The sequence below is a fragment of the Schistocerca serialis genome, chromosome 11 (assembly GCF_023864345.2).
Source record: "Schistocerca serialis cubense isolate TAMUIC-IGC-003099 chromosome 11, iqSchSeri2.2, whole genome shotgun sequence".
Classification (NCBI taxonomy): Eukaryota; Metazoa; Arthropoda; class Insecta; order Orthoptera; family Acrididae; genus Schistocerca; species Schistocerca serialis.
Window position 1 is genome coordinate 166,845,320 of NC_064648.1, and position 15,627 is coordinate 166,860,946.

A 15,627-nucleotide genomic window follows, 5' to 3' on the forward strand; every position below is an offset into this window, starting at 1 on the left:
TGTATTATGAATAGGTGCTCGATCGTGTTGAAAGATGCAATCGCCATCCCCGAATTGGTCTTGAGCAGTGGGAAGCGAGAAGGTGCTTAAGACATCAATGTGGGCCTGTGCTGTGATTTATTTATGTAATTTAATCATATGGCTAGGGCCCCCCATCCCATCGGTCAGACCGTTCGCCGGGTGCCGGTCTTTCAATTTGACGCCACTTCGGCGACCTGCAGTCGATGAGGATGATAGGATGATGATGATGATGAACACAGCACAACACCATTGGCGGAGAAAATTCCCCGACCCAGCCGGGAATCGAACCCGGGCCCAGAGGATCGACAATCCGTCACGCTGACCATTCAGCTACCGGGCGCGGATTGTGCTGTGACAGTGCCACGCAAAACAAAGTGTGCAAGTCCCCTCTATGAAAAACACGACCGCAGCATAACACCACCACCTCCGAATTTTACTGTTGGCACTACACACGCTGGCAGATGACATTCACGGGCATTCTCCATACCCACACCCTGCCAGCGGATCGCCACATTCTTAACTTCCACTGTTCGATCGTCTAACGTTTACACATTTTGGCATTTACCGGCGTGTTGTGTGGCTTATGAGCAGCCGCTCGATCGTGAATTCAAAGTTTTCTCACCTCCCAGATAACTTTCATATTACTTGCGGTGGATCCTAATGCAGTTTGGAGTTCCTGTGTGATGGTCTGGATAGATGTCTGCCTATTACACGTTACGACCCTCTTCAACTTTCGGCGGTCTCTCTCAGTGAACAGACGAGGTCGGCCTGAACGGTTTTGTATTGTACGTGTCCCTTCGCGTTTCCACTTCACTATCGCATCGGGAACAGTGGACCTAGGTGTAGTGTTGGCAGAAGAGCCAACACTGTTTTTCTAGAGGAGGCCGAAATGCACGCGTTTAATTACACGCTGACTGGCGTGAGGTCTGGAACAGGACAATATCTTGAGAATTGCCAATAAAGTATGTAGATGATGTAATACTTAACTTTAATCGTTACGGTACAGGCTTCACAATATTAATTATCAAATGCTATGGCGCCTTGCTAGGTCGTAGTAAATGTAGCTGAAGGCTATGCTAACTATCGTCTCTGCAAATGAGAGCGTATTTGTCAGCGAACCATTGCTATGAACGTCGGCTGTACAACTGGGGCGAGTGCTAGTACGTCTCTCTAGACCTGCCGTGTGGTGGCGCTTGGTCTGCAATTACTGACAGTGGCGACACGCGGGTCCGGCGTATACTACTGGACCGCGGCCGATTTAAAGGCTGCCACCTAGCAAGTGTGGTGTCTGGCGCTGACACCACACTAGGGATGTTTAGGAGTGTGGAAGTCTCGCGTACAGACTTATGACACAAGTGACACCCAATCACCTGATCTCGTTCGAAGTCCGTGAGTTCCACGGAGCGCCCCATTCTGCTCTCTCACGATGTCTAATGACTACTGAGGTCGCTGATATGGAGCACCTGGCAGCAGGTGGCAGCACAATGCACCTAATATGAAAAACCTATGTTTTTTTTGGGGGGGGGGTGTCCGAAATACTTTTGATCGCATAGTTTATGATGAGTAGAATACGCTCTTTGAAATTTTGAAGGAAACAGGAATAAAGTGCAAAGAGCGAATGTTAGGTTATTAGTTGCGTGTTACAGACTGGTAGTCCGCCCCCCCCCCCCCCCCCGGTAGCTGTCAATCCTCTGGACCCGGGTTCGATTCCCGGCTGGGTCGGAGAATTTACTCCGTCCAGGGACTGGGTGTTGTGCTGTCCTCATCATCATCCTATGATCCTCATGGAATGCAGGTCGCCGAAGTGACGTCAAACTGAAAGATCGGCACCCGGAGAACGGTCTGCCCGACGGAAGGCCGTAGCCATACGATTAAATAAAACAGACTGGTACTCAGTTTGAACGATTTTAATGATCAGCATTAAGACAATTAACATATTTGTTTCTCAGTCCTGTGCATGAAACACCACTTAAAAAACGAACCTTTTTTTTTAGAGACCAAAAATTTTTTAAACCAAAGCTGGCCTATGGAACAGAAGGATTTTTCCAGGAGAAAGTGTTCTGAGTTAGATTTTGAACTTGCTTTGCTACGTGTCAGACCTTTATGTTATTGGGCAAATGATAAAAACATTTTGGAATTCCTTTCTGAGTCACTGAAAGCTTTAATAATGGGCGATTAAGATGCATTTTTTTTCTACTGTTAGTTGTTTCTTTTTTCTTTCTTTCTTTTTTTTCATGCGTCAGTTGGATAATAAGTCACTTTACATTCACACCAAAAATTAATTTGTAGATGTGGCTACGCTATGCATTTTAGAGCCCTTGTTCATTGGACTGTTTTTCGTGTTTTAGATCCCTGAACGTTTTTCAGTGGAGTTCTGATTCACCATATTTGTCCCATGGGACATGCCTTTTGACTCATCCCGCAGCTGCAGTTAAAGTGCATAACTCTTTGAAGACATGCCTACAAGATAGCTGTGGATGAACACCATATATTGCTCTTACTGCTCTTTCTGCATAATCATTACCTTCTAAGTGAAGAGCTAATCCGGAAAATTATTCCATAAGAGTGGAAATATACAGAATATATTAGGAAACTGATTCGTTTGTTTACAAGACTATAAATTAAACGAAGATCAAAAGTAGCTGCCCTTAATTGTTTGATCTGTTCAGTAATGTGTTTTTTGCGGGGTCATGTTTTCGCGAGTATGTACACCCAAAAATTTGAAGGGTTTTATTCCGTTTACTGATTCCTGTTCACGTGCTACATCAATTGTCGGCATGACTACCTGTTGTACAAAGTGTTGGTATGACCATTTGTAGAACAAAAATTAATATACTGTGTATTCTCAAAATTCAGGGAGTGTAGATTTTCAGAGAACCGTTTAATGATTATTTTAAAATATTTGTTAACAAAAATTATAGAAACCATAGTGCCGCATGAAGTCAAAGACACTGAAGAGACGCAATGGTTGAGAAGGAAAAATGTTGCAGCTTATCCATAATGTTTCCCGATTTTACATCGAGTGAGCAGCTAAGCAAGCCATTGGATCCTGGAAAGAGGATTACAGATCAGGTAAAAGAAAGTTTGCCGACGACAATGTGCAGGTAATTCTGTCAGAGGCGGCATAGGACATGGGGAGCGCAGTTTAACACAATTTGTCGTCTTGAGAAGAGGTTAAGATCAACGTCGACAAAAGTACCCTTAGGGAAATCGTATGTAGTCAGATTAAACGAGGAGATACTGAGGGAGTTCAGAATAGGAAATGAGACACTAGAAGCAGCTGAATGACAGTAAGGAGTAGAGAAAAAAAGAATTGAAGATTTCGAAGTGTCTTCGTTGATCCAGTATGGATCGTGGGACGACGGCTAGCATGAACTTCTTGATGCAAAAATTTACCAACAGTCGAATGTATTGTAGAAATTTATTTTATTTTATGAACTTCTATGTGCTACCAGTTCCGGCATTACATTGATGCCATCTTCAGGCCCCATTGCATTAATCCACCCAGCGCAGTGTGGGGTTGTCCTACATAAGGGTCCTAATGAAGTGCCTACGGCGACCAGGTGTTTGATGATTTTATAGTACGATTGCATTGGTTTACTTCGGGAATGCAATTGGGTTTTAAGACAAACTCTTTTATGCTTTTTATCGTTAATATTGCGGTAGCTGTTTGTCGTACCACACATAATACGACATAGACCACACATAAGTAACTATGTATTCTGACATGGTTGTCACATTTTCTTGTAATTTAATTTATTTTATTGTAATTTATATTAGTTAATTTCTATTAAAAACATCTTCCACTGTTCCACTGGACTACGAATGTATGCAGTACATCTGATGTGTTGCATGGCCTATTACAACCGTGTGTTACGGTTTTATGAATAAGAGCGCACACATATGTTGATATACCATGCGTTATTTGAGTAAAACACAGAAAACTATTAACAACAGCATGACATAGGCAGAAACATATGTGCCCTAATGTTACATATAGTTTCAATGATATACAATATATCTCTTTGAGCCACTTGCATAGTTGGACTGATAACCACAGCAGTTGAGTTCCGTAGTGCTCAAAGCCATTTGAACCATTTGAACTTTCATAGTCAACATACCTGTCAATTGTTTACGCTTTGCCGGCCGAGGTGGCCGAGCGGTTATAGGTGCTACGGTCTGGAACCGCGCGACCGCTACGGTCGCAGGTTCGAATCGTGCCTCGGGCATGGATGTGTGTGATGTCCTTAGGGTAGCTAGGCTTAAGTAGTTGTAAGTTCTAGGTGACTGATGACCTCAGAAGTTAAGTCCTATTGTGGTCAGAGCCATTTGAACCTTTTTTTTTTTATCGCTTTCCTTTCATCAGTGAATAGATGATCGTATAAAGTTGAATCTGTTTGCCCTCCCCACGAATCGATAATGTACAAAAAAAATTTCTATCCCACGTACGGAAGAATTACAGAACGCAAAAATTATTCGTACACCAGTTTCGTGAACTTCCCGGATTTCGCGCAGGATACGGCTACATTTCTGTTTCCCAGTTAATTTGTCTACTCGTTTTTGAACGTTTGGACCAAATTTTCCGGACGGTTCTTACATACATAAAAAAAATATGGGAGCAGTATTCGAACACGGTACCTCCAACGCGGTAGCCGTGAACTTTTACCGCTGCCCTATACTGACTTGGTCGGAGTATATGTAATTTTACGGGTATACAAAGCGGGCAATGAACTTCAAAATCGATTTTCTCAAAAACCAAGGCACGTCGCTAAAAAACCGGGTAGCCAGGTACTCAGGGTAAGTGCCTCTACAACCCAGTTGAAGCGCATCAAAATCCGTGATTTACAGTATGGAGGTTCCCCTTGTTAGTCGTAGAGAAGCAGGGACACTATATTGAAGAACTATTAGCGGGCGTTATTCATGAAATGTGCCTCGTATGTGTTGTTCAGAGAGGCCCTGCTGTACGGGCGAAAACACGAAGTAATAGGAACGGGCGCCCTCTGGTGAATATGGCGTGTGGGAGCAAGCTATCCCATTGTAGTCAGTTCAAGGTTTCCTTCACTCTGCTTGCAACATGTCGTTTGGCACCGCCAGGGAGCTCTATGACTGTCACTTCTCTAAGTGCACGATTTAAATCGAGCAACTGCACTTTGTAGCATTCAGCATTCGCCCCCGGACTCGGCCGCAGCAACTCACTGTAACCACACCGACTGGGACGTCTTTTGTCATTCAACTCAAAACCATTGTCTCTGAATCATCGAAAACAATCTCTGCACTTTCGGAAAAGGCGTGGCCTCCACACGTTTCCACTGCACTTTGTAGATCATAAGAATAAACCTGCTGTAAACAAACACAAGTCCGCAGCTCGTGGTCGTGCGGTAGCGTTCTCGCTTCCCGCGCCCGGGTTCCCGGGTTCGACTCCCGGCGGGGTCAGGGATGACTGGGTGTTGTTTGATGTCCTTAGGTTAGTTAAGTTTAACTAGTTCTAAGTTCTAGGGGACTGATGACCATAGATGTTAAGTCCCATAGTGCTCAGAGCATTTGAGTCTCTTTTTTTTTTTTTTTTTTTTTTTTTTTTTTTGAACAAACACAAACGCGATCATTGGCTAGCAGCCATAACACATGTACGAGGATCACTCCAAAAGAAATGCCCACTATTTTTTTTTTAATCCATCTTTTATTGTACATGTTTGAAAGTTTTACAGTGTGTAGATACATCCTTTAGGAACAATATTTTCATTTCCCCACATCATTTCCATCCCTCTCAACTGCCTTACGCCATCTTGGAACCAGCACCTGTATAACCGCACGGTAAAATTCTGGCCCAACCTGTTGGAGTCACTGTTTGGGACCGTGCACAAGAGAGTCATCATATTCAAACTTTTTTCCACGAAGAGAGTCTTCCAGTTTCACAAAGAGATGAAAGTGTAACGTTCCCTGGCAAACTCACACATTAACAAACTAAAATTTATTTGTACCATATACGCCACTCTGAGCAACTTGTATACAATGTAATTATTTAACAAAAAATATTATTGAATTTTGTGTAAAAGACATTTGTTATTATTGTAATATTTTTTGTAGTAATATTCTCTCTGTATTTAGGATGGTAATATTTCTATATTAAATATGTAATTGCGAAATGTGTCAATATCTGAGATAACAGAGATGTGAAATTCAGCCAGAGGGAAATAATGTCGTGAAATTACAAAGAAATGTTAATAGTCAGCAATACTATAAAACCACAATGCACTATGTATTCTTTGGTCTTCCTCGTTTAGAGCTGAAAGCGGTAGGAAGCTGTGTCGATGTATTTGGTGAATGGGTAGACGTCATTTGTCTGTATCTAGATTTAGCCGCCATTGAAAGAGAAATTACGAACTAATGTGAGTTGAATTATTGCTTGATCTAAATATATCAGAATTTATAAAAAGTGTGTATTATTAATGTAAATTAGCTTGCCCATGTCATCTATAATATTTCTTTAAAGAGTTTTCAGCATTTTTTAGCGGTGTTGCTGGGCTGTGCCGCGACCGATCGATTTACAGCGGCGGCACATTTAAAAAATTGTTCCGCTAAAGGAAAAATCAACCAAACCCGTAAATCGGGAACAGATAGATAAACATTAACAGTGAACTAAGAGAATGTTCTTCTTTTACAGCGATCCAGAGACTGACTGAGATTTTAAAAAAATAGTTACACATTTGTGCATTCTTAGACGGATAGTTAACATTGAAATTTAACAATTTTGGTTCTTTCAAATAACTTTAATGTATAGCGAAGTAGGTTTGATCAGTGATAATTAAATGTCGGCTTGGTAATAATTAACCATTTTCTGCTAATAGTGATAATCTTGTGTCCAAAAGCTAACGCCGGGAAAGAATTCAGTAAAAATATTTAACAAAAAATCCACTGCATTTAGAAAATGTGTGCCAAGGCCGAATGATGTAAAGAATTTAATTTTCAACCAAATATTCTTAATCAGTTAATATGAGTTCACGTAATTTTTAAATGTACGTAATTCTTTTGAAAGTGAAAATTTTTATTACCACACGTAAATAAGAGAGAGGTTCTACAACAAAGTTCGCACGCAAAGAAAGTAAGGTAAAGAAAATTAACTTAAAAGCAAATTTTATTCTTTAACGAAATTTAAACAGCAATTTCGTTAAATTGGCGCCCAACGTGGGGCACGAATATGCAGTGGCCACTAAATACCCATGAGATAACTAGGGAATTATTATAGTCGAACTTTGTTGGAGAACATTTAATAATTTTTCCATATATTGTATGTATTGCATAACCAATATTGTGTGGTAATACCTGTATATGATTTTTTTGCATGAGAACACTATATACCCAGAGGCAAGCTGAAGAAGAGAGCTCATTATTTCGAAAAATTAATTACCTACCACAACATCAGGGAACAGCTGCACCCAAGATAGATCACGAAAAGGTAAAGCTACAGTGTAGTTGTCCTGTGGGTAGTACAGTAGCCTCAGTGCAGTGTTCTCGGATCATTAGTGGTGTGCTTGTTGTTAGTGCTTTGTTTTAAAATAACAGGACATTTGAGTAGTTAGTCATTGTAGTATATAATAAGTGTGTTTTAACAAATGACCATTTCTTGTGTGATTATGTCAGTGAAACCTGAGTGTTAGGATATTTAGTTCAGATTTTATTTCTTTTGTTTACTATGGTTAGATTGCGTAGTCAGAAGGATATCAACATGGATAATGAACAACAGTCAGTAAGTAGTGATACCGAGTTAGAAAGTGGGACACAAAGTAATGTTAGTGACGTAGTTCAGGAAGTACAATGTGAGAATCTGGGGGCAGAAGGGCAAGAAATGTTGCCACTGCCAGCCAGTGTTTCAGTTGATAGCGGAAATGCTGTGCCACCCGCAAGCACTGGACATGGACCAGAGAGTGGTGAGGTGTCAGAAGTGCAATCATTAAGAGTTATGTTCGAGCGCATGCTCAATTTCCAGGCTGAATTTGTACGTATGCAAGCAGAACGCGAAAGAGAACGTGATGCTAAACAAGCAGAGCGTGATAGAGAACGTGATGCTAAACAAGCAGAGCGTGATCGACGCCTGCATGAGAGAGACTTGCAGTTAATGCAATCCTTGGAAGCTATGCAAAGTGAGATAGTTAGTTTGAAACAAAACTATGAAACCATACCCAAAACGGTGCAAGAACTAAGCGAAAGAGTAGATAGCATCCAAGTGGCTAACGCCAGTATCGTAGAAGAAATCAGTGTACTGACTAACAGGGTGGAACAATTAGAAATTGACACAAATCAAGTAATTGAGCACAAAATGTCCGAACAAGTGCACGAAATTGAAAACGAATTTATAAAAAAATAGACGAGAAAGTGCACGCCGCGATTGAAGCCAAAGATGTGGGCTCAAATGCGGAAATGCAGGACCTAAAAAAAGGTGTTACACACTGACATTCCGCTGTGGCAGCGGAATGTCAACCGTCGTCTTGCCGAGCTAGAAATCAGCTTGCGGCACGACCAGGCGTATGTCACGCCAGCCAGGTCCAACAATGATAGGCTTATAAATACTGCAGTAAAAAATTGCGACTGAGAGACAGAACAGGCAACCAATGTTAGCGAAACAAATAAATGTCGCCCCAAAATAGTGATTGAAGAAAGCCTGATTAGAAACCGACAGTTTCAGATCTTTACAACGGAGAAGAAATCTGTTCACCCTGTAGTGTTTATCAAGGGATTTAGAAACATTTTGCCTAGCGTTTGGAGTCATACACAGAAAATACAGTTCGTTATGTCTTACATACAAGGAGATGCTGCATTATGGGCAACCGAAGCAGCTGACAGTTGCGACACATATGAGCAATTTGAAAAGGCATTCTTGGCCAAATATTGGTCAACATGTATTCTGGAGAGATTACGGAAGGAGGTATATAATCCAGAGCCGTATTCTCCACGACTAGGCAATTTGCGAAAATATTTCGAGAAGTACATTAATAAGACCCGTTACTGGGACGAACAGATTTCATCCCGGGATTTGATCAGACTTTTGAAATCACACTTGCCAATACATGTAAAGGAAAAACTTATACACGTGCCTGAAAATGATATGGAACATTTCTTGTCTGTTCTGGACTCAATTGACCTGATTCAGGAGGATGTTAAGGCAGCCTCTGAACAGGCTAGAAGTAACGGAAACGGTTACAGAAATGGTCGAAATAACACGCCCCCACCAAATAATGGAAACGGCGGAGGTAACAATAGGAGACAAGATTATGTACAAAACGGGAATAGAGGTAGAGACCGGAACGGCAATAGTCCGCCGGTGAATAATGACCGGAACAGGAGGTTCGATGACCGGTATGAGACAGGCCCACCAAGCAATAATAGATGGAAAAATGCCAGGGGGCCGAGCAACACTAATACTTATAATGATGCAAACCGAACTTGGCCGCAGAACCAGAGGCCCAGTCCGGACCGGCAAAACAGTGATAGATATGACAATAACCGACCGCCACCACAAAATGCGCCAATTGCGCAACCGTGGCGGCCGACGCAACACAACGTGCACATAGTGGAGGTCAGTGACACAGAGCAGCCACGCCCATCCACTAGCAATAATTCAACAAACTAGATGCAGCCGAGATACGCTCTCCATCGTCGGCTGAGGTTTGGAGTGAGAGCAGCCCGACACAGAACAAAACACCGAACAACATCTGTATCCTTAGGTATAATGACGGGGTACAGATGGGAGATGAATTAATAACTGAACCATCCACGTGCATAAAGGAGCACAAAGACAAAGTACAAGCGATAATGGAGATCAAAATTAACAATATTGATGTGCAAGCGGTCGTAGATACAGGTGCTACTGTCAGTGTTATGAGTATGGACTTATTCAAAGTACTGGGGAAGGAAAGGCGTATGCTGACTTTTCCCGTGAATAATTGTAAAGTCACTGGAGCCATAAGTGCACAGCGACAAATAATTAAACTCCAAGTGCGGGTAGAGATGTATTTAGGGGATGAAGCCATAGCGTGCTCATTCCTGGTAGTAAAGGGTTTAAAGGTAGCCTGCATTTTGGGGGTAGATTTTTTGAGAGAAAGGGACGCAATAATCGACCTTTCTCGGGGAAAATTAAGTTTGATGAATGCTGGTAGGAGAATAGAATTGTCCATGCTCAGATCTGAAGAGGTACCTGTACCTAATTGTAATGCTATTAACATGTTGTTGTTGTTGTGGTCTTCAGTCCTGAGACTGGTTTGATGCAGCTCTCCATGCTACTCTATCCTGTGCAAGCTTCTTCATCTCCCAGTACCTACTGCAACCTACATCCTTCTGAATCTGCTTAGTGTATTCATCTCTTGGTCTCCCCCTATGATTTTTACCCGCCACGCTGCCCTCCAATACTAAATTGGTGATCCCTTGATGCCTCAGAACATGTCCTACCAACCGATCCCTTCTTCTGGTCAAGTTGTGCCACAAACTTCTCTTCTCCCCAATCCTATTCAATACTTCATCATTAGTTATGTGATCTACCCATCTAATCTTCAGCATTCTTCTGTAGCACCACATTTCAAAAGCTTCTATTCTCTTCTTGTCCAAAGTATTTACCGTCCATGTTCCACTTCCATACATGGCTACACTCCATACAAATACTTTCAGAAATAACTTCCTGACACTTAAATCTATACTCGATGTTAACAAATTTCTCTTCTTCAGAAACGCTTTCCTTGCCATTGCCAGTCTACATTTTATATCCTCTCTACTTCGTCCATCATCAGTTATTTTGCTCCCCAAATAGCAAAACTCCTTTACTACTTTAAGTGTCTCATTTCCTAATCTAATACCCTCAGCATCACCCGACTTAACTCGACTACATTCCATTATCCTCGTTTTGCTTTTGTTGATGTTCATCTTATATCCTCCCTTCAAGACACCATCCATTCCGTTCAACTGCTCTTCCAAGTCCTTTGCTGTCTCTGACAGAATTACAATGTCATCGGCGAACCTCAAAGTTTTTATTTCTTCTCCATGGATTTTAATACCTACTCCAAATTTTTCTTTTGTTTCCTTTACTGCTTGCTCAATATAGAGATTGAATAACATCGGGGAGAGGCTACAACCCTGTCTCACTCCCTTCCCAACCACTGCTTCCCTTTCATGTCCCTCGACTCTTATAACTGCCATCTGGTTTCTGTACAAGTTGTAAATAGCCTTTCGCTCCCTGTATTTTACCCCTGCCACCTTTAGAATTTGAAAGAGAGTATTCCAGTCAACATTGTCAAAAGCTTTCTCTAAGTCTACAAATGCTAGAAACGTAGGTTTGCCTTTCCTTAATCTTTCTTCTAAGATAAGTCGTAAGGTCAGTATTGCCTCACGTGTTCCAGTATTTCTACGGAATCCAAACTGATCTTCCCCGAGGTCGGCTTCTACTAGTTTTTCCATTCGTCTGTAAAGAATTCGTGTTAGTACTTTGCAGCTGTGGCTTATTAAACTGATGGTTCGGTAATTTTCACATCTGTCAACACCTGCTTTCTTTGGGATTGGAATTATTATATTCTTCTTGAAGTCTGAGGGTATTTCGCCTGTTTCGTACATCTTGCTCACCAGATGGTAGAGTTTTGTCAGGACTGGCTCTCCCAAGGCCGTCAGTAGTTCCAATGGAATTTTGTCTACTCCGGGGGCCTTGTTTCGACTCAGGTCCTTCAGTGCTCTGTCAAACTCTTCACGCAGTATCGTATCTCCCATTTCATCTTCATCTACACCCTCTTCCATTTCCATAATATTGTCCTCAAGTGCATCGCCCTTGTATAGACCCTCTACATACTCCTTCCACCTTTCTGCTTTCCCTTCTTTGCTTAGAACTGGGTTTCCATCTGAGCTCTTGATGTTCATACATGTGGTTCTCTTATCTCCAAAGGTCTCTTTAATTTTCCTGTAGGCAGTATCTATCTTACCCCTAGTGAGATAAGCCTCTACATCCTTACATTTGTCCTCTAGCCATCCCTGCTTAGCCAGTTTGCACTTCCTGTCGATCTCATTTTTGAGACGTTTGTATTCCTTTTTGCCTGCTTCATTTACTGCATTTTTATATTTTCTCCTTTCATCAATTAAATTCAATATTTCTTCTGTTACCCAAGGATTTCTACTAACCCTCTTCTTTTTACCTACTTGATCGTCTGCTGCCTTCACTACTTCATCCCTCAGAGCTACCCATTCTTCTTCTACTGTATTTCTTTCCCTCATTCCTTTCAATTGTTCCCTTATGCTCTCCCTGAAACTCTGTACAACCTCTGGTTTAGTCAGTTTATCCAGGTCCCATCTCCTTAAATTCCCACCTTTTTGCAGTTTCTTCAGTTTTAATCTACAGGTCATAACCAACAGATTGTGGTCAGAGTCCCCATCTGCCCCTGGAAATGTCTTACAATTTAAAACCTGGTTCCTAAATCTCTGTCTTACCATTATATAATCTATCTGATACCTTTTAGTATCTCCAGGGTTCTTCCATGTATACAACCTTCTATCATGATTCTTAAACCAAGTGTTAGCTATGATTATGTTGTGCTCTGTGCAAAATTCTATCAGGCGGCTTCCTCTTTCATTTCTTCCACCCAATCCATATTCACCTACTACGTTTCCTTCTCTCCCTTTTCCTACACTCGAATTCCAGTCACCCATGACTATTAAATTTTCGTCTCCCTTCACTATCTGAATAATTTCTTTTATTTCATCATACATTTCTTCAATTTCTTCGTCATCTGCAGAGCTAGTTGGCATATAAACTTGTACTACTGTAGTAGGTGTGGGCTTCGTATCTATCTTGGCCACAATAATGCGTTCACTATGCTGTTTGTAGTAGCTTACCCGCATTCCTATTTTCCTATTCATTATTAAACCTACTCCTGCATTACCCCTATTTGATTTTGTGTTTATAACCCTGTAGTCACCTGACCAGAAGTCTTGTTCCTCCTGCCACCGAACTTCACTAATCCCCACTATATCTAACTTTAACCTATCCATTTCCCTTTTTAAATTTTCTAACCTACCTGCCCGATTAAGGGATCTGACATTCCACGCTCCGATCCGTAGAACGCCAGTTTTCTTTCTCCTGATAACGACATCCTCTTGAGTAGTCCCCGCCCGGAGATCCGAATGGGGGACTATTTTACCTCCGGAATATTTTACCCAAGAGGACGCCATCATCATTTAATCATACAGTAAAGCTGCATGCCCTCGGGAAAAATTACGGCCGTAGTTTCCCCTTGCTTTCAGCCGTTCGCAGTACCAGCACAGCAAGGCCGTTTTGGTTATTGTTACAAGGCCAGATCAGTCAATCATCCAGACTGTTGCCCTTGCAACTACTGAAAAGGCTGCTGCCCCTCTTCAGGAACCACACGTTTGTCTGGCCTCTCAACAGATACCCCTCCGTTGTGGTTGTACCTACGGTACGGCTATCTGTATCGCTGAGGCACGCAAGCCTCCCCACCAACGGCAAGGTCCATGGTTCATGGGGGGGGCTATTAACATAAAGTGTAGGAATCAGTCGATACTACATTTAGACAATCATTGTCTAGGACAGAATCTCTATTATCCTGACGTACAAGGTGATCAATTAAAAGCAAATGTGGACGCACTTGTGAACAAAGTATCACAGTCCGAAAATTTGAATTCAATGCAACAACAGGATTTGGTGCAGTTATTATTTAATTATGCAGATGTATTTTCTGAACGACCAGGAATTGTTAAGGGATATCAGTACAATATCGAGGTGAAGCCTCACAAAAATTACTGTCGAGCCTCATACTCCATTCCTTGGCCCAAGAAGGAAAAAGTTTTTTTACGAACATTTGGAGAGTTAAATAAATTTTTCAGGTTATACATTGTATATAAGCACACAAGATAAGAAAAGCAGGATGCAACCTTACCAGGTGCGCTAAAAGAGGGAAGAAAAATATAATCGACATGTGACGAATAACCAAAAATTTAGTGTTGGGGACTTGGTACTCTTACGCAATCATCCTAAGTCCTCGGCATCCTTGAAACAGAATAGCAAGTGGCAACTGGTGTACAGTGGACCTTTTAGAGTAGTAAGTGTGCCACATGAGTGTAGCTATCTCTTAGCAGATCCCCACTCAGGGAGAGTACGGGGACTGTATCCGTGTAAGGATGTAAAAGCATTCCTACAGTAAAAGACTAATAGTCATATGTGGACACCATTCGTTTGTAAATAATGAACATTAATGATGTGTGATCTTTAGAGATAATGTACTAGTGTAGAAGTGTTTAGTTATAAGAATATGACTGACTTTCTCATGTGTATGGATATTTGTGTTATGTACTCTTTTAATTTGTGTTATCTAGAACATGCTATAAATGTTTGCACAGATAATCTGATTAGTGCAATTATTTGTAGTGTTAAGCTGTGACAGAGTTCAATCAAAAAGAACATTTTAGTAATGATTAGTTAGTGTACTACATAATTTTCTATGTGCCCAAATTTGAAATATTTCTTGGCACAATCTTTTCTATTATGTGTATGTATGTAGATATGTGTAGCTGTCAGATTGAAAGATTCGAACCCAGAATAATATCAATAATATGAGGCCCTGAGAACTTTATTATCTCACCAATGTTATTAGAGAAAATAATGCACCCAGTAGTGACCCGAGGGCACCACGGGAGGCAAACTTGTTGCAAATTTATGTAATGCAAAGTTACGCACAAAGAAACTTCAATTGAAGCATGTGCAGATTCAAACAGTAAAAAAGAGCTAGCCAGATACAGTCCAAGTCAATTTTTGCCTACAGAGACTACACTGTAGTTACGTAGGACGTTGATAGTAAAGTGTGACATGAGTTCAAAGGAGTTATTGAACAATATGCCTGAATCCGGCTGGAATGCACAAATAAAATCTACTCGAACACGAATATAGATGACTTTTGGGCAAACTAATACCAAATTTTAATATTTTGTTACCATGTACGCAAATATCACACCTTGGTAAAGAGTTACGAATGTGCTATTACAAAAAAAAAAAAAAAAAAAAAAAAAAAAAAATAATTTGCACAGCAGACATTGTAAATAAAAATAAAGGAACTTAAACAAAAGTGCAGTATTGTGCGGCAGAGACAGACAGTGACCGTTAAACCTGCAGCAATACGTCACGGAGTAGTTGTGTATAAGTGATAAAAAACTGTATCATCGCCGTGTGTGCAAATGGACAAGGAACTAGCACGACACGAACAGTGAACCGATAACGGACGGTGGATCAAGCTAGTGTCAAACTTTAACTCTTTGTGTGTCAAGGGACGCTAAGAAAGCGCATTGACTACAGAGATACATTTTGTCCAAAGGTGAAAACTTGCGTGTGACTAATGACAAGTCATGACATGGTGAAAAATATTGTATGCCCATAAAACGTGTTACTGTGACAACGAAACATTGTGCAAACCAGACTAGTGAAGGCCTACTGAGTAATAACTGCCACTAACTGTGTGCGTTCTTTCCCACAGCAGGAAAAATGCCTATAAGGATAGTACACTGTTTCTGAACTTGTTGCATGTTTCCTGGAGCACTGCAAGAAGACGTCGCACGGGCGAGCGGATATCCAAC

At 41.2% G+C, this 15,627-nt stretch overlaps 1 protein-coding gene across 1 annotated transcript in view; it reads right to left on the reverse strand.

Annotated features, from left to right (window-relative positions):
• The window catches only part of LOC126426591 (putative sodium-dependent multivitamin transporter), a 103,106-nt gene extending 89,589 nt beyond the window's left edge, over window positions 1-13,517 (reverse strand). The window contains exon 1 of the mRNA XM_050088485.1: window positions 13,506-13,517. Within this exon, the coding sequence (XP_049944442.1) occupies window positions 13,506-13,517 (12 nt within the window). The remainder of the gene's footprint in view (window positions 1-13,505) is intronic.
• Between the last annotated feature and the right edge of the window lie 2,110 nt (window positions 13,518-15,627).